At 43.5% G+C, this 20,479-nt stretch overlaps 1 protein-coding gene across 11 annotated transcripts in view; it reads right to left on the bottom strand.

Annotated features, from left to right (window-relative positions):
- dlg1a (discs large MAGUK scaffold protein 1a) overlaps positions 1–20,479 on the bottom strand; it is a 101,681-nt gene that overhangs the window by 69,518 nt on the left and 11,684 nt on the right. The window contains exon 1 of one of the 11 annotated variants that reach the window (XM_079461076.1): positions 6,537–7,085. The exons of 9 other annotated variants lie outside the window; for them this stretch is intronic. In XM_079461076.1, the coding sequence (XP_079317202.1) occupies positions 6,537–6,638 (102 nt within the window). In that variant the 5' untranslated portion in view covers positions 6,639–7,085. Of the gene's footprint in view, positions 1–6,536; positions 7,086–20,479 lie in introns of those variants that run through there. One more of the 11 variants, XM_079461075.1, reaches the window with a different exon arrangement.

Below are 20,479 nucleotides of genomic sequence, written 5' to 3'. Positions count from 1 at the left end.
TACTGCTGCCCAACAGTCCCATCATTTTAAGTTGGTCACTTAAAGTCACTTTCCAACAATCAAAAAAGAGCCTCACAAGTGACTGCTTTCAAACGCTCTACATAGGTAACGTTGCACACCTTAAACAGCACTCCCTATGTCCTGTATAGGAGACGCGCATCAAAATCAACAGCACTAGGCTATTGGCGAGTTTCAGAAGTTATGAAAACCTGATGTCACTACTGCTCTATGCTCTACATTCCCAGTGGTAAATACGACATGTGCGATGATTCATGTCGAATTCCCGATTAACAAACTTGTATTTACGATAGCCCTGAAAACTTAAAGTGTAAGTACAGTCTACACTTTTTAGGTAGGCACAACCTGACAGCTCACTACAGTACGTTCTGGAACAGAGCCGAAGACTCCAGTCATATCAGTGCCCCAGAAAAAGCTCTTTATTTGCGTCGCTATCTCCCCCTCCAGCGATGCTGGGATCCAAGTTTGACCCATTTTTCTGCCAAATCAATAATCAAGCTGAAGGATTTAAGAACAATACTTCTCAAAGCTCATTATCATGTGATCTGACACATACAGATGTATCCAAAACCCTAAATGAACCAATGTGAATATAACCTTAACAGTAACCTTAAATAATCTAAATTCTCTATTTGTAAAGAAACAGTTTATCCCAAAATAAAAGATCTCATCATTTATTCACCCTCTCATGTCACTCAAATCGGGTTACTTTTTCATTGTAATACAACATTTATTTTAAGTAGTTTTGTGCGCACAAAATGGAAGTCAATGGGTTGCAATCTTATTTGGTTACCAATCTTCTTTTGTGTTCTGCAGTCGTATAGGTTTGGTATGACAAGAGGGTCAGTAAATGAGATAATAATCTCAAAAGGTTTCATCCTTGCATTATAGTCACACTTATTAGTAGACAACAGCTGTCAAAAGCTGATCTGCTAAATAGAACAGAATAGTTCCATACTGTTTGCCATTTGGATCTGCACAGCGGTACCTATTTAAGGCTACATTAACAGCTCATGACAAAAACAACAGGTGGGGAAAGTGAGAAGAATGGGAATGACACTAAACCATAATAAACAGCGCCGTGGGACAACAGCAAACAAGCTGTCCACAGCAAACTAACCCGGTCAATTTACAGTATCTGCAGACCCGAGAGAGACCGGTATGAAGCATCCATCTGCTGACCTTTACATCTGGACTTCTGACCTCTGTAACTGCCAACATGCTGATCAGAAGCATGAAAATGCACTCTACGGCGATGACCTGCATTTGCTCCCAGACTTAATAAGGGGAAAGACAGGGAAAGGACTATTTGAACAGCTTGAAATGCATCAATGGGCTGCATTAGCATTGATCTGAATCCAGACACCGGAACACTGAAAACTAAAGAAAGGCCAGAAAGACATAACATGGAGCGAATTATGCACCACCGCTAACTGAAAAGGACTTTTATGAATTCTAGAAAAATATCTAAGTGATAATGCATGTAACAACGCATAAATATTTCCTGTTTTTCAATCAAATAAATGTGACCCAGTCCAACAAGGCAACTTACTGTTAAAATCAATAAATCATCCTGCATAATGTTAAGAAAATTGAGTGAATATATAACCTTGATATCTTTTAAACTGATTGTGTAATGCCATGTGGGATTAAAGGTCGAAAGTGTTGATGCTCCTGATCTCGAAATTAGTTCTCACTGGCTTCTTACCATATCTGGAACATCAGGTTCCAAAGCAATTGTACTGACAGGTACGCTCTCCTTACTTGCGTATACATTTGGGCAGTGTTAGTCAAATAACACCACGAACTGACGTAGATATGTGGGGGTGTGGTTACACGAGGCACTTCAGGCAGGTCTCGGTGAGCGTTCACTTTTAGATAGAGTGCATCTTTTGTTCCGACGCTTTCATTTTTGCGTGTCTAATACATGCATAGGCAACTTTTAAGACACACAAAAACACGTATTCGCTGACGTCGTAAAACATATTTTTTTTTTATAATTTAGTTTTTCAGTTTTCTTTTTACTAAGGTAATAAAAACTCTTTATTATACCATATATGGTCTTTATACACATCTGAAGACATAGTTATGTATATTATATTGCATTTCTGTCAATAAATCCTCCAAAACATACACTGGACCATTAAGCTGTAAAATTGAACTTAAAATTAAATTAAAAACTATTTGATGGACCAAGACCATCCATTACATTACGACAGTCTTACATTAAGGTATGCCAGTCTCTAACATTTTACAGGTTCTTTTAATATTTAACTACAACAGTATTATTGCATTGGACCAAGTTTTACCTGCATGATAGTCATGTTACATATTTGCACTTAAGCTTTAAAGGTCCAGTCAGTAATATCTAGTGGCAAGGTTGCGAATTGCAACCAACCGCTCACTCCACCCCTCCCCTCCCCTCCGAAACACTACGGAGAACAGAACATAGCGAATTATGCAAAGGGAATAAAGTAAATGTCTAAAGACATATGAATATTATGTTGCATTTCTATCAATAGATCATCACAAAAATTACACACTGGACCTTTAATAGATTTTTTGCAGATAGATGGTTTAGCATGTTTTCATGGTACAATGAACTCACATAGCCAAAATCAATAACAATTTAATTCCTTGTGTTATGAACCCTTCAAGCTGCACACCACCTTTCTAGCACTCCGGGTTTATTGGTAGAAGATGCAGTCTATTGATTATAGTAATCCTCCAGTGACTCTTCTGATCTGATCTTTATGTGCGCCTTCTGCTACATAAACACAACCCTCATATTCACTTCATTTCAGAAACTGCTGGTTTAGACTGTGCCTTATGTTTGGAGAAAATCTACAAAACCAAGCAAACAACATGCCCAAAAACACAGTTCCAATTCAAACCTTGCTTAATATTTAATAAATGCTGACATGACCTAAATTAAAGCAGTAATAAAGATGTGTTAGCCTAAATGTATATTTAACTAATGCTGCCTCAAATAAATAGGGCTGTAAAACGATCAATCATGATTAATCCAGAATAAAAGTTTGTGTTAATATAATTAATTAATAATTTATTAGCACTGAGCATATTTATTTTGTATTTAAAAACACATACGCATGCTGTACATATATATTTAGGAAATATTTGCATTCATAAACATTCATTGTTTTTTATTACTTATGCGTTTATAAATACAAATAAATATGCACAGTGCACAGACAATTATTATGTAAACACAAAATTTTATCCAAGATGTGATTAATCGTAATTTATCGTTAAACAGCCCTGCAAATAAACAGTACAAAAATGTATCTTGAGAATCAAAATGCTATAGGATTAAAAAGTAAGCAAGAAAATATATCTAGAACTACCTTTTGCCCTAGTTCATAGCATATGGTTGTATTTCTTGTTTGAAGCATAAAAGTATGGGGGAAATTATTTCAAACATGCCCCCTATGAAAACAAAGTAATTTATGTAATGTTGCTTCCTCAGTAACTGTGTCTTGCTGTGAGAAACTTTGGATAGTTTTACTGAAAGAACACCAAAATATGTGGTACATACAGACAGAAAGCAATAAATGAACTAACAATAAACTCCATAATGGTAAGCACTATCAGCGCAAATCTACTGCAAAAGGCCTATCCAGAAACTAATAAAAGAGCCATCTGTGGGGACAAAGTGGCCAATCAGGACACAGATCTCCGGATATTTCCAGTGAAAAATGAAGCATACAAAAAAGTCAGCGCTTTTTATGTGGCAAGCACATCCTGGCAGGATTTAATCAATGATATGCAAAGTAGCGTTCAGATGAGGATCAGAGAGACTGGTGGGGCTTCCTCTGAAAGAGATGAAATGCTCAGTGACCATCCGAATAAGGATGTATGAGGTTTAATTATCAATGTGGATCATTGGGTATCGGACTTTTTTCTCATTGTCGATTTCAGAATCAAGAGGCTTGGTGACAGTGTGGCCAGAAAAACTATATTATTCAAACAAACACGCACCTACTCTGAATTTCATCTCTTCGGCACTAAACAAACCCACCAGATACCACACAAGCACACCTTTAAATAATTTACTCCATTCCAAACCTGTATGACTTTCATCTGCAGAACACAAAAGAAGATCTTTTGAGGAATGTTTGTAACCAAAGAACCCAAAGCCAAAGCCAAAATATCTTCTTTTTTTGTTTCACAGAAGAAACAGTCATGAACAGGTTTTAAATGACACGAGGGAGAATAAAAAAAAATGGCAGAAGATTCGCTTAATAGGACTAGGTGTTATAATCCCACTATTTCAGCACAGTTGAATTGCCCAATAGGATTTTTCCCAATCCTTCCGGGGGAGCAGTCAAGAATATGAATAGAGGAAAGGAGGTCTGAGGTTTCACTGGATTCGTCAGGTAGGCATCTTCTGTGTTTGGGGGATAAATATATTATAGAAATACATACTTATGTCTATCTGATAATAGCAAGGAAAGATATCTCATCCCACTTTCATCACATCCATTATCCTGGGTGAAAGATGCCATTTGGTGAGGTGCTGCTGAGAATGCCCTGCTGCTGATAAATATGGTTCCCATCAGTCAGTTGTGCACCTTTGTGCCGTTTATCACACGACACCCTCAGCCAAGGGAGGCTCAAGACAGGTTGATCAGACCTGGGTGTGTGTCGCATTGTTACAAGCACATTCTATGTCCATCCGCCTCAACCACAGCCATTGGCTTCTTATTTCCGCACCACTGGCCAGTTCTTGATTATCCTCAACTGGATCCATCCTCTGAGAGCAACCTATTTGTCAGCTATACCCATCCAGTGAGTAGTGAACTCAAGCATTCCAAGTTGTGAACACCCGGAGAAGTGGGCAGCTAACACTGCAGCGCCGGGGTAAGGTGGGGTAAGGTGCGTTGCTCAAGGGCACCTCAGTCTCTTTGAAGCTGCACTGTCTTTGCTATGCAAATCACATACTTGGTTTGATTTTTAGCATGCAATTCAATCTTTTAAAGTGAGGACTCAGTTCCTCGCTTCTCTAATCGATACAGTATCACGTCATGCAGCAGTTCACATAAGCGGATAAATGAACATTGGCATATAAAACGTTTGTGGTTGCCGTTGTAATGTGTTTCGGGGTTACTCGCCAGCAGTCACGCTTCAAGTTTGAAGTGTTTTAAAAGTTTGAATGTGGAGATATTAAGACGCTTTGTAACCACATGGAGACACAGATTGTGTCTTGTGCTTCCCCTTCTCCCAGTGACTTTTCCCAGATACACACTTAACACGCAGGCGTAGAGCAGGTAGCGTCTTGACCCCCTGGATAAGATATCGTAAAATATCCCCATCTCTCCCACATTTTTGCATCGAGAAATATCATATTACGAAGTATCGTTACACCCCTATTCTATACAATATAGATAAAACGACTAATAATATTTACATGCCCTCGTGTCATTTCAAACCGGTGTGATTTCCTTTTGATAACAGAATACCGTTGGTCCTTTTTGACTTGCATTGGTTTTGTGTCCATACAGTAGGAGTCAATGGGGAGCATCTGTTCGAACATTCTTCAAAATATCTTCTTTTGTGTTTTTTGAAGAAGAAAAAGTCACACAGGTTTAAAATGACAAAAGGGCGAGTAAAGGATGACAGCATCATTTATATTTTGACATGCTCTTAGTCAAATCATGTTAATAATCAAATTATGTAAATGGTGTAATATGCTCCTATATGGCACATGGGTCACATCTCTACATCCTCTATAATGCTAGGAGACTTCTACTCATTATGAGCTAATGAGGGCTTCCCCAGTGGTGTAGGTCTTTTTTTTGTAGTGAGTATACTCTGATTCTGCCAGTGCGGGCATAAAGTGACGAGCCATAATCACTGTGCTCTCCGCAAGGCTATGTAGATGAAGACGGCTAAGCAAGGCTAACCAACGAGACGTGAAATAAGGAGAAACAATTGCTTTTTTCTCAGCGTCCTAATCACAGATAGTAGATATAATTGGGACGCCGTCTAAGATTCCCAGAGGACCAGGCTGTTATGTAACAAATAACTTGCCATCCCTAGCTGAACTAAACAAGCTGGAAAATGATTAGAAGAGGAATCCTCGGCCTTGCCCCGACTGAGATTTATACCAAAGTTTGTGTTCGTTGGAAAAATAGATCATTTTTAATTCAAACTGAAATAATACACTTCAACAGCTAACAGAACCCAAGAAATCTCTCAAGAAGCTTTTCTGGTCTTGTTGAGTTTCATTTTGTCTAAATGAGATTGGACAAATGGAGACTCTGTGAGGCTTCTAAACATAACCATGCACAAAAATCAGGAACACATGCAAGGATTGGATGGTTGCCATGAGAGTGCAACCTGGAGCATATGTTCAGCCCGTAACCCGCTAAAGGTGTCATCAACAAAACTATTCTCGGTATGAGATGACAATTAGCAGGTCTAAGTCCAAATCTGTCAGTTATACATCCATCTTTGTTTTTAAATGTTCAACTAATTAATTAAACAGCATTCCCTACCTTGCATCCGAACATAAGTGAGATGGTGCTGTTGGTGCATGCTACTTTACAGTGGCACAACATTGGGGAAAAGCAATCCAAGTTTTTGATGCTGGGAGACATTCTCTTTGCGCCCGGGCACTTCAATCCATCAGCGATTGAGGAGCCGGCCAATCGCTTGCAAGAGCGCCGCCCGCTGCCTGCTCTTGACGTCCCCCCTCATTTCTCGGCTCGGTCCATGGCAGGTGGCGATGCCCTTGTCAATTGAGTCCCAACTCCAATTCTTATCTTAACGCTTGACTCGACTCGGTCGGCCCAACAGATCAGAACGAAATCTGTACTTCAGGGAGCTCTGGGAGAGCCATGCTGCCTACCGTGACCGGGGTTGTTGCAGTGGGAGGAGGAAGAGGAGGGTTAGAGGGCAGCGGGGTCTCGTGTCAAAACGCGAGGGACTGTCTGCTCTGCCGCCACACGCGATCCACCTGCTGCAGAGGAACCGTTTCCATGACTTTCCACTCGGAGTAAAGAGGAGAAGCCTCGGACGCTCTCCCGCGCAGCAACTATCCAAACAAGATGCGGCGAGAGAGAGGAGAGGTAAGCAGACTGGAGGGGGAGGGGCGAGAACCAGCGTTGAGCTTATTACACAGTTCACTAGAGAGAAACTGAAGAGTTTTTGAACCGAATGTTCAAAAAGGGGGGGGGGTCTGGGAGCTTGCAAAAATGGATGGGACGGTTCAGGATGCGAAGACGGATTTCTGACAAGAGATGAAAACGTACACGGATTCAAACAACTGCCTTGACTAGTCTTTGGGGTAGAGGGTGTCGAGATACAGTATTGCAGTATTTTACCTCATGGGACTATTGGTATGTCAAAAGCTGGTATTTTAAGTTACATTGGAATCTGAAGGGATTTTGATCACCACTCGAAGCAGGTCTGTGGAAGGTGAAAGGTATCATAAAATTGGGTGAACATGTTCATTCAATAATTGAAAACTACATTTATATATAAAACTGTGGCAAGCATCAAAATGAATGCATTAGAGATGTTAAAGCGACCGTTCACCCCAAAACAAAAAGAAGATATTTTGAAGAATGTTGGTAACAGAAAACCGCTGCAACTTGCATTGGTTTTGTGTCCATACAGTAGGAGTCAATGGGGAGCATCGGTTCGAACATTCTTCAAAATATCTTCTCTTGAGTTCTGCAAAAGGAAGTCATGCAGGTTGGAAATGACAAGAGGAAGAGCAAATGATGACAGAATTGTATTTTTGCGAGAATTATACCTTTAAGCACAGTTTTTTTAGTGGGCTGAAATAAATCTGAGTGTGATAGTGCATCTCCTATGCCCCTCTCTCTCCTCTTGCTCTTGCACCCCTGCCACAGTAAATCATTTGAGCCGTTACATCATCAGAGTGCAGCGAGGCATGCAGATCTTAGACTACTACTGTGCAAATATTCACAAACACACTCTTTAGTTAACTATAGAGCTATACGATCTACAGCATCTACAGCAGGCTGTGCAGCATCATTGGATTGTTAAGGAAAATAACCTCTCTGTCACAGACCAACATGCTTATTTCCGACAGCGGTACTTAAAAACATGCATGCTATATTGTATTTAGGCAACACACAACACTGGAATTAGTCCTGTAATCATATTTTGTACCGATGAATTTAAGTCGTTTTAATAACAAGTGTGTGCACAGCCTGGGTAACATTAAAACTATATTTTAAATTTAGGGACTTATAGCATCAAAGTGAAATCATGTTTATTCTGACAATATAGATTACATGGCAAATGCATTTCTGTGGTTTGAATGCATACAGAACAAAATCCCATTCATCATCCAATCCTATTTTCGACTACATGATTTAATCTTGGAGTGTGACATTGGAGATATATACAATGACTTCTGGATGAGTTTCGATCCAAAAAAAATTATTCATCCGCAGCTGCAGCCAATTATTAACTTTTAAATCAATCTCCCCCTCCTGAGAGTTTCAAGGAGAAAGGGACAATTCCCTCTTGCGGTGCCATCCAAAAATCTGACGTGGTGTTTAAGAGTTTCTTCGAGCAAAGGTTTGTGTACTCCTTTGAACTCAGCACTTTCTGTTGGAACAATGGGAACTTTTCCTCTAATAATCTGTGTGTGCATGCTGATGCTAATCATTCTTGTGTCGTGTAGAAGTTCTCAGAGGAAGATCTAGATTGGAGACTGCTGAATTCCCATGATACCGTCAAAGACTGAGATACGTGTGGAACGGAAGCCGTGTGTGCGGGGGAAATCACCTTTAAGAAGCGTGAGTGACTTCATATCTCATTTGACTTGTGAGATTCACTTTGCACCAACACTCATTTCTGCTCTATAATGCAATTTAATTGCGAAAAGCCATTTTCTCTGATAATTATGTGAAGAGGATAAAGGCTAGTACACGTGAAGACAAAAAAAGTAAAGTTGTCAAGGTTATAGGGCATTGAGTGTTGTCGCATATGGTCCATACACAACTTTACATGAGTAGTTAAGGTACAATAATTTTTCTTGGTGAACATCTACATTAAATTGAACTGAAGTGTTGATAATAATACACATGAGTAATGTATGATATGACAATGGCATCAGGCGGTGAATATTTTAGAGAAAGTGCCTATAATTGCCAACATTTAAAAGAAATAATAACAATTAAAAAGGCCTAATGTGCATATTATTTTATACATTTTCCATTCATGAGTCACAATTACAGATCATCAATAATTTAATTGCTTCTTTGGTCTAAAGATGAATTAATTTAGTTTCTGGATGGCCAAATCTAGGAGTTTAACTTTAACTCAACTTAAACACATCTAAACCAGCTTATCAAGGTCTTTAAGACTACTTGAAATTTATTTTTAAAAACACATCGGTGTGCTGGATCAGTGACTGGATATAACGAGTGATCCTCTTCATACACAAAAAATGTTGGGTCAAATATAAAGCATTTGCTTGCTTAAACTAACCCAACATTTTATTAGTGTGTACATCATCCATATCAGAAGAGATTTAATGAATTTGAAAGCCTTGACCCAAAAACACAACCACGAGTGGCCAAAAAAATGTAAATCAAATATCAAATATGGAAGGCATTGAATTGTGGCTCCAAAATATGATATTAACCATAGAGCACATAAACAACACAAAGGACCATCTTTAAAAAAAATACTAATTGGACAAACAAACGTTATGTGGCCCAAACTTAACTTACTTAGTTTAATGTAATTCAATACAATTGACAATCAAATATTAATAATTTATATTATTATAAATTAAATATAAAATAAATTAAATCCGAACTAAATACAGAACTTCGGGCCAGGGGTGAGTGTCTGATGAAAACGTCTTTACTAGTATTGCCAGGGGTGAGTGACTGATGAAAACGTCTATATTAGAATTGCAAAGTTATTGCAAAGTCTTTGTTTAATAATGGTTCTCAGTAATATTGTCACTCCCTGTGTGTCACTGCTGTGATTGTCATTGAATATCATGTTTTAACACTACTATAATGGTAATAGCATCTCTTGAAGTTGCTTGGAATAACATGTAGATACCTAAACATGGTCATTCAAATAAACATGGTCATTATAAACTTTTTCTAATTATGGGGAGGAAAATCTCAATCTCTCAAAAACCAGAAGAAATTTAAGAAAATAAAACTAATTTTGTTTTGCTAATTATGTCTTTATGTAAATGAGCAGTTTGCATTTGTAAGATGCTGTGGGATGACTAACGACAAAAATACAAATCTGTGCTAAAAAGCATAAAGACGTTACAAAATGAACCATGAAGAACATTTGTACCAGACTTGACAGTCGGATTATTAACCTCAAGGGTAGACCATCTGTTAACTACAATCAAAAAAGACTACAGCTCAGCAAGCAGCGAGATGTCAAGGAATCAACTCTCCAAAATACATTGAAATTAATTCACAAGGGCAGAAAGTCATCCTGTCCTGAAACTCAAAAGCTTTATCTTTATTCTGAAAAATGCTTAATGAATGTAACTATTAATTACACAGATGTGCTCAAAATCGGAATGACAGAATGTCTCTCTCTATGCATATCGCATTGGTTAAATATGTTTACCGCAAAGAAACGAGGCACTGTCAGTCACAACACAACACGCGTTCCCCACAAATGGAAAACGTATGTGTGTAATAAACAACTTTTAGTGTTCCATTTTAAACAATATTCTTGAAAAATCCATACACTAGACACAACATTACTGCAAAACACCTCACAGAGGTAAAACCTTGCTTGCAGCCTTTTGAGAGTTAAAACAGGAAACACATGTCTGTAAAAGGTAGGTCAATATACACTCACCTAAAGGATTATTAGGAACACCATACGAATACTGTGTTTGACCCCCTTTGGCCTTCAGAACTACGTTAATTCTACGTGACATTGATTCAACAAGGTGCTGAAAGCATTCTTCAGAAATGTTGGACCATATTGATAGGATAGCATCTTGCAGTTGATGGGAGATTTGTGGGATGCACATCCTGGGCACAACGCTCCCGTTCCACCACATCCCAAAGATGCTCTATAGGGTTGAAATCTGGTGACTGTGGGGGCCATTTTAGTACAGTGAACTCATTGTCATGTTCAAGAAACCAATTTGAAATGATTCGAGCTTTGTGACATGGTGCATTATCCTGCTGGAAGTAGCCATCAGAGGATGGGTACATGGTGTTCATAAAGGGATGGACATGGTCAGAAACAATGCTCAGGAAGGCCATGGCATTTAAACGGCACACTTTAGGCCTCTTAGTGCCAATTGGGCATCAAGAAAATATTCCCCACACCCTTACACCACCACCAACATCCTGCACAGTGGTAACAAGGCATGATGGATCCATGTTCTCATTCTGTTTAGGCCAAATTCTTACTCTACCATCTGAATGTCTCAACAGAAATTGAGACTCATCAATCCAGGCAAATTTTTTCAGTGTTCGACTGTCCAATTTTGGTGAGCTTGTGCACATTGTAGCCTCTTTTTCCTATTTGTAGTGGAGATGAGTGGTAGCCGGTGGGGTCTTCTGCTGTTGTAGCCCATCCGTCTCAAGGTTGTGCGTGTTGTGGCTTCACAAATGCTTTGCTGCATTCCTCGGTTGTAACGAGTGGATATTTCATCCAAAGTTGCTCTTCTATCAGCTTGAATCAGTCGGCCCATTCTCCTCTGACCTCTAGCATCAACAAGGCATTTTCGCCCACAGGACTGCCGCATACTGGATGTTTTTCCCTTTTCACACCATTATTTGTAAACCCTAGAAATTGTTGTGTGTGAAAATCCCAGTCACTGAACAGATTGTGAAATACTCAGACCGGCCCGTCTGGCACCAACAACCATGCCACGCTCAAAATTGCTTAAATCACCTTTCTTTCCCATTCTGACATTCAGTTTGGAGTTCAGGAAATTGTCTTGACAAGAACCACACCCCTACATGCATTGAAGCAACTGCCATATATATATATATAAAAAATGCACGTAGTGACCCATCTTTGAAAGATCATACACACATTATTCAGGCGATCTGACCTCTCATATTCGCTCATCTTTCAATTACATCACACTTCAACGTGTAAGTTAAGGCTGTCTGAGTCTTCTGCACAAACCTGCCCTGCTGCTGTTCTATCTCCAATCACACAAACGGTTGCTCTTCCACAGCCACACCAGAGCTCCCTGGGATAGCCCTGGTTACCTATGGTGAAAACTCTGGAGGCATCAGTTACAAACAATTAAATCATCAGTCTTACCCAAAAGCACAGAGAAGTCCAATTCCAAGATTTCTATAAAAGGAGAGGAACTCCCCCCTGTGGCCAAAATGTGAAGCACAGATTCATACTGAGTCTCACACAGAAAATTGTCCAAGAATATGTGTAACATGTTTTTTATTATTAGTAAAAATACTATAAATAGTAAATAATTATTTGAATATCTGCAAATATTAATGCTGTAGACTTGTCAGACTGCATAATCCTAATGCACACAAATCAGAAGTATTACACTGACACTAAGATTTTTTTTGCAGTTTAAGAATGTGGTTGTTATAAACAAATGTTTTCAAAAGTGTTTAAGAATGTTCAACTCCCTCTCAGTAGGAGTGACAGCTGTATTCAGCTGCAGTGTGTGCAGGTCTGAACAGGTTTTGTGATCAAGCACTTGCACGTTTTGTTTATGGTTTTGCTCACTAAGTTGACCAGAACACCAAAAAGCTTGTTAAAAAACTGGTGACCACTTAGTACAGTAGAGGGCAGTGTTGAAATAAATTACATACAGACACCGAAGACAGACTATAATACAGAAGAGCAAAAGGTCAAATGGCACAATGCAGGTGTGCTTCAGAGTTCATGAAAATGTATAATGACCCCATTTATAAATCCCCCTATTGGTCACTATATGCACCCTCTGACCACCCACACGGTCATAGATGTGTACACAGAAAAAGTGTTTTGAAAAAAACAATTATTACACCTTTTAAGTGTCAAAGCTCTGTCAGTAAATATAAAAATTACGTGGCTTGCAGGTGGTGACCTATGAGTGCTCAAACTGACTCATGGCTCCTTCACATCACAGCCACCCACACCGTCCAAAAAAAAAAAAAAGAATCACGCTAACACCACTACAGGAGCCCGGTCCAAAGCTTTGAGATCTCAGCAGGGTGAGACACCTCACCGCCCAGCAAACACACTCACTCTACACAGTGTTTACGAGAGTAGAACTTCATGACATTGAAATGATTTTGAATTAAACGTGTGATACAGGAATCTCCACATCTGCTCCAATGTGCGTTCCAACTCATGCCCAGAAAACCTGGCAAAGACTCAAAGGGTCTTGATGTAGAGTGGCTCAACCCGCAAAATTCCGTAGCTTCACCCACATGCAAAATTCCCGATTTAAATCTCTGAAAAGCTTTGTTGCAGAATTATGAGTGAATTATTCCCATTTTCGTAAGAAGTTTTACAATGTGAATTATACAAACATGTATCATTGATATAGAAAAAGAAATAATGAAGCCTAAACCCATCGTGGACGGGGCGAAAGCAGATCGTACTAAAACAAACTAATTAGTTTGCATGAATTCATCAGAATTAGACACCTTGTATAATAATTAGAAATTAAATTGACTGAACAATCCCTTCCCAGGCAATAATAATTTCTATACGTAGAGAAGTTAAGTAACCTTTTAATAAGCAAGATAATATACAGTTAGCATATCACTAGATCACTATTGATGTGTGCCATCTGTTCTTGTATTGTGGTTCGTCTTAAAACCTAAACATTTATCTTAATATATTAATGAGATTACATTAAAGCCTGCATTAAATCTTTTTTTAAATCTGACCAAATGACGCTAAACATTCAGTTATACTGAGGCTACAACGTCATTGCCCTATAATCACAGTTTGCAAATCCAGATGGACTGACACTGGAAACTCCTTAAAATAGAGCTGCTTCAGTTGACTAAAATAAATACAAAATTCCCTTTATATTGCAGTGTGGAGATGACCTCAAACAGTACGTAAAGTGTCCCTGCACCCCTTTATGTCTAATAAAACTAATCCATAAAACTGTCAAAATGCTCTACACAATTCAATTTGTTTACAGTTGCTGACCTAGAACTTAGAAACAACCAGTCGTGTCCTTGCAATGTTTGAACAAATAAAGCTTATTTCTCCTCTATGGCCCTAGAAGGGTATAACTTCTAGCTTTATTCCTTTTCGCAAATGAAAAAAATGGCATACAGCCAGACATTTGCAATATTATTAAAGTTTTTTGTCTAAAGATGCACACCATTAATGTTTTTTGTAAAGCATGTTTTAAAAACGAGTTAAATTTCCTAATTTAACTAGGGTCTAGTCCTGGCTTTAGCTCATCCCTGTCTGGAAAACCGCCCCTTTAATAAATATAATCCCAATATCAGAGTACTTTTGGTTTTCCCATAGGCCCTGCACCTTAGTCTGCAAATTTTGACAACTATACGTAGGCCCGTCCCATAGTCATGTCACTGTTTTAGCCAAAAGTTGACATGTTGGACTGCTCAAACAGAGATATTTTGAATGAGCCACAAAGTCACATTATTTACTGTTGTGAGGTAGGCGGGACGAGAGCCGGGATTCGTGTCACGGAGGACATTGGGAGCATAAGAGGAAGAGCGACCGGACCGTCAGTGAGAGAGGACCAGGCCTGGACTTTTAAGTAAATAAACAAACAATAAAACACAACAAAGTATTTTACATTCGCCGGTTGCCTCCTCCTTCCTTCCTTTAATTGAACTTGTTACGTTTACATTTTATGGCAGGGGTCTTCAACTACTTTTCTGTGAGGGACAGATTTAAAATTATAAATAGGATGCGGGCCAGTTTTTACCTTATCTTCATTTCTCCTGTTATTTATTGCTTTTTGTCCCTTTTATACAGTTTTTGCTGCTGTTACTTATAGGTCACATATTAAATCATGCAGTCAGATATTGCATATTTAGTTTCAAGAGATATCGTCTTTTAAACGGTTTACCCAAAAATAAAATTGCTCTTAATTAACTCACCCGCAGTCCATCCAAGATGTGGGTGACTTATTTTTATATTTATGAATATATTTGGTTGAAGTCATAAAAGTAAAATCAATAAAAAGCTAATACATTCAGCACAAAAGTAGGCTAATCCCTGCCCCTTGTGACGTAAAACGTCTCGGTTACTTTCGTAACCTCGGTTCCCTGAGAAGCGGGAACGAGACATTGCGGAGACCGCATATGAAACTCCTCCTCTTTTTCACTTTTCCTGAAGTCCTATAGGATAACGCCAGTTAAAAAACTGGCCAATTGTCGCAAGACATGCACAGTATGCAAATACTGACGAATCTAGACAGTATAAATACAGTGCATGAGACGACAATACCTCAGAATCTACGATAGAACGCTTGACCAGAGATAAGCAGCGAACACGGCGTTCTCCGCAATGTCTCGTTCCCGCTTCTCAGGGAACCGAGGTTACGAAAGTAACCGAGACGTTCCCTTTCGAGAGCGGTCACTTCGACATTGCGGAGACCGCATATGGAACGGTAGTACAATCCCGCCGTGAGAGCTAGCAAAAACAGCCCGATAACTGGGATAACACGTACACAGTATGCGGAGCAGACAAACCAACCATTCGCGAGGTTGCCCCAAGCGTTAACCGCTGATTGGCTGAAACCGGCCTATGAGCTGCTAGATCACTGAGCACGCCAATGAACTGCTAGATTGGTCTTTTGTCGAATTTGCATATCCAAACCCAACGAATGCAGCGGGCTGCGCTGAACAGGGCAGACACCACAGCAGTAGAACCAGCACGGAAACCCGGGCGATATAATAACGAACATAAGTACACCAAGCACAGTGTAAACAGCAATGCGGCAACAACTGTGTAGCACAATACATTACAAGGTAGAAGATAAGCTTAATCAGCACTCACCGAGAGGACTTGAGAAGCCAACGAGGACACATCCAATCTGTAGAACCTGGCGAAAGTATTCTGAGAAGACCAGCCAGCTGCACAGCATATGTCCTGAATAGATGTGCCCCTAGACCAGGCCCACGAAGAGGCGATAGCCCTAGTCGAATGAGCTCTGATACCGAAGGGGCAGTTCTGACCCTGGCTTTCGTACGCCAAGGTAATAGCGTCCACTACCCAGTGAGAGAGCCTCTGTTTTGAGACAGCCCGGCCTTTAGTACCCCCACCAAAACAAATAAAGAGCTGCTCCGACTGCCGAAACCCGGCCGTGCGATCTATGTAAGCCCGCAATACCCTTACCGGGCATACCGCTCTCTGAGCGTCAGCATCCTGTGAGTCTGACGACTCGGAAGACAAGGCGGGCAAGGAAATGACCTGAGCTCTAAAAGGGGTAGACATGGACTTTGGCACATAACCCGATTTTGGCCGGAGAGTGACGCTGCAGTCGCCTGGCCCAAAACGAATGAAATCAGCGCCGACTGAGAGCGCTTGCAAATCCCCTATGCGCTTAGCCGAAGCAAGGGCGAGAAGGAGAACGGTTTTTAGAGTGAGCTCTCTTACCGAAGCCGCGTCCAAAGGCTCAAAGGGGGGAGAAGAGAGAGCCTTCAACACCAGTGCTAAGTCCCAAGGTGGCACCGAAGGGGTTCGCGGGGGGAAAAGTCTCCTCGCTCCTCTGAGGAATCTGACCACCAGCATGTGCCTACCAATCGATTGCCCATCAACCGGGGAACGAAACGAGGCGATGGCCGCTACGTAAACCTTCAGCGTTGACGGGAGGCCGCCGCTGTCCAGCCTGTGCTGCAGGAAAGACAAAATATCAGACACGGGGCAAGACGCCGGGTCGATATTGTTGCTGCTGCACCATTTAGCAAACACCCCCCATTTTAGAGCGTATAAACGTCTGGTAGACGGCGCGCGAGACTCCGAAATAGTATCCAGCACACGCTGAGGGAGTGCAGTTAGAATCCCCGAAGCGGCCAGGCATGAAGGTTCCACAACTCCGGGCTGGGGTGCCAAATCGTGCCGTTCACTTGGGACAACAGGTCTCTCCTGAGGGGAATCCGCCACGGCGGTGCCGTCAACAACTCCCTCAGGTCCGGGAACCATGGTTGATTCGGCCAGAACGGAGCGACGAGAATCACCGACGCCGTCTCCTCTCTGACTTTGCACAGCACTAGGGGTAAAATCTTCACCGGAGGAAACGCGTAAAGCCGAACGGCCGGCCAACGCCCCGTCAGCGCGTCGCTCCCCATAGGGGAGTGGATCAGCGAGAAATACAACGGGCAGTGTGCGTTCTCGCTTGTCGCGAATAGATCCACCTCCGCTTTCCCGAAGCGTTCCCAAATTAACAGGACTGTGTCGGGATGAAGCCTCCATTCCCCGTGCTGAAGACCCTCCCTCGAAAGCATGTCCGCTCCGCGGTTCAGATGACCGGGGATATGCGCTGCTCTGATAGAGAGTATATGCCGATCCGCCCACAGTAGGAGATCCGCCGCCTGTTTGAAAAGAGCTCCGGAACGGATCCCTCCCTGGCGATTTATGTACAAAATCACGGACATGTTGTCGGTGCGAATCAGAACATGTTTCTGCTCCAGCCTCGACTGGAAAGTATGAAGAGCTAGAGACACCGCCTTTAGTTCCAAGCGATTTATGTGCCATTTCCTCAGAGACTGTGACCAAAGGCCGGATGCCGGCATGCCCTCGCACACCGCGCCCCATCCCGAGGACGATGCATCCGTCGTAACGACTGTGCGTCTCGTCACCAGCCCCAGGGGAACTCCCCGACTGAACATGCTCGGGTCGCGCCATGGACTCAGGGCGTCGAGGCAGCGGCGTGTAACCGGGACTCGCGCCTGGCCCGAGGACCATGCTCTCCATGGAACCCGAGCCTTCAGCCAGAACTGAAGCGGTCGCATGTGCAGAAGACCTAGGTGGCAGACCGCCGACGCCGATGCCATGAGACCCAAAAGCCTCTGGAACTCCCTCAGGGGAACAGACCGGCCCAGCCTGAGCAAATGTAGAGCTGAAGAGATGGACTCCGTCCTCTCTAGGGAGAGACGAGCGCGCATCTCCACTGAGTCGAAACATACCCCCAGATACGTTATAGACTGACTCGGCGTGAGTTTGCTCTTCTGCATGTTCACGCGCAGCCCCAGGGATGCCAAGTGACCAAGCAGCATCTGCGTGTGACCGATTAGCGCCTTCCGAGAGTGGGCTAAAATCAGCCAATCGTCCAGATAATTGAGAATGCGCATTCCGCTCGCTCTGAGAGGGGAAAGCGCCGCGTCCACGCACTTCGAGAATGTGCGCGGAGCTAATGCCAGCCCGAATGGGAGGACGGCAAATTGGTACGCTGAATCCTCGAATGCGAATCGCAGGAACCTTCGGTGGCGCTTGTTTATCTGAACATGGAAGTACGCATCCTTCAGATCTACGGAAACAAACCAGTCCCCGGGACGCACTTGTGCCAGGATCTGTTTTAGAGTTGTCATTCTGAACGCTCGCTTGTGAAGCGCTCGGTTGACGGGTCTCAAGTCCAGAATCGGACGCAGACCACCATCTCTCTTGGGCACTACAAAATACCGGCTGTAAAACCCGCTTTCCAGCTCGTTCGGGGGGACACGCTCGATCGCTCCCTTCGCGAGCAGGCTGCGGATTTCCTGCCTTAGCACAGGTGCGTTTTGCGCTGACGTAAGCGACGGGACCACACCGCTGAAGCGGGGAGGTCTGCGCCTGAACTGCAGGGAGTACCCGTGTTCTATCACGTTTAGCAGCCAAAGAGAGATGCCTGGGATGGCTTTCCACGCGTCCAGAAACAGACATAACGGCCGAATCTGATCGGGGGTTACCGTCATCGGACCGTTTAGGGTAGCGCGCTGGCCCAGCGAGGCTAAATGCACTGGCGGGAAAATATCTCGCGCGTGAGACTCCAGCGGTCCCTCGTCCACGGGAGCGTCCGTGGACGAGGGAATGCTGGTTATAGTTGTGACTAGCTGCGGCTTCGCGCTGCACCGTGGCAGGGCAAGGGACGCAGCATTGTGTGTGTGAGGGGGAAAAAGCTCCTTCTGTGAACAGGTATGTGTTTTTATTGCATTCACACAAACAACACTTACAACATTGCAATAATCGCCCGCAACCGCGGGGGAAAACTGTTGCAAACAGCGGCGCTTTGGGTCCGCCGGCACGCTCACAGACTCTCTCCTCCTCTTCCCAGGTCCGTCAGGACGACGGCTTGGCAGCCGATGACGCTCCGCCGTCGTGGCGTGGACCTCTCTTCGGCCCGTGCCTCTTCTTTGCTGGGCCCGCCCATTGTTTAGGACGGACGTCCGGTTCGCGACCTTGACTAGCCGGTGCGGGAGCCGCGTGCTGTTTGGCGGGTCTCTGCGAGGAGTGAGGCGCGGATGAAGAGCGGGCTCTCGGAGACGGTTGGTAAGAGCGTCGAGGCAGCACGTGACTCATGGCCTTGGCGCGCTTTTGCGCCTCACCAAAACGCTCTACTACCGACTCCACGACGTCACCAAAGAGGCCGGAGGGAGTGATCGGCGCGTTGAGCAGGGACTTACGATCGGCGTCCTTTAGATCCGCCAGCGTAAGCCACAGATGACGGTGGAGGACGACCATAAACCCCATAGATCTGCCGATAGCCTGGGCGGTGCGTTTCGTAGCCATCAGCGCGAAGTCGGTCGCTGCCCTCAGATCCCGTGTAGCGTCCGTCTCCAGGCTGCCGCTATCCAGCGACTGAAGGATCTTTGCCTGGAACACCTGCAGCACCGCCATAGTGTGCAAGGCGGAGGCGGCCTCGCCAGCGGACGCGTATGCCTTACCAGCGAGATGGGCGGTAAACCTGCACGGCTTCGAGGGCAGGCCTGGGTCCGAGCCCAGCGAGGTGGCGGAAGGGTACAAATGAGCGGCGAGGGTCTCCTCGACGGGTGGCATGCGCACGTAACCGTGGGCCTCGGCCCCAACCACGTGGGCAAACATGGCCGGCGTAGCAGCGTGGACGCGCGCCGACTGAGGTGCTGACCACGTCTTCACCACGTGCTCGTGGACATCTGGGAAGAACGGCGAACTCCTTTTCGACGTGGCCTGGCGGCGACTCGCCTGAAAGTACCAGGAGTCGAGCTTACTCTTCGCCGGCATCTCAGGTGGATCCCAGGTGATGTCGAGCTCGCTTACAGCTTTTTCGAGAACCCTGACGAACTCCTCGTGGAGGTCCGGGGTGCTCTCCGGATCGGGACGATCACGCTCCGATCCTGCCCAGTCCTTGTCCGAAGCTGATATGGACATGGAGTCATCGTCCTCCTCGACGCCGAAGGAAACGGCGTCCGCGATGGAAGGCGGAGGACGAAGGACCTCGTCGACTGGGGAATGAGGTGACGGCAGAGGACGGGGGCCCGGAGCCGGGTCGTCGCCGCCACCTCGTGGAGTGGGTGGACTCACCAGCGGC

The sequence above is a fragment of the Barbatula barbatula genome (assembly GCF_947034865.1).
Source record: "Barbatula barbatula genome assembly, chromosome: 7".
In the NCBI taxonomy this organism is placed as follows: Eukaryota; Metazoa; Chordata; class Actinopteri; order Cypriniformes; family Nemacheilidae; genus Barbatula; species Barbatula barbatula.
Note: the sequence above shows the minus strand (reverse complement) of the source record. Positions and strands in the feature narration are given on the sequence as shown.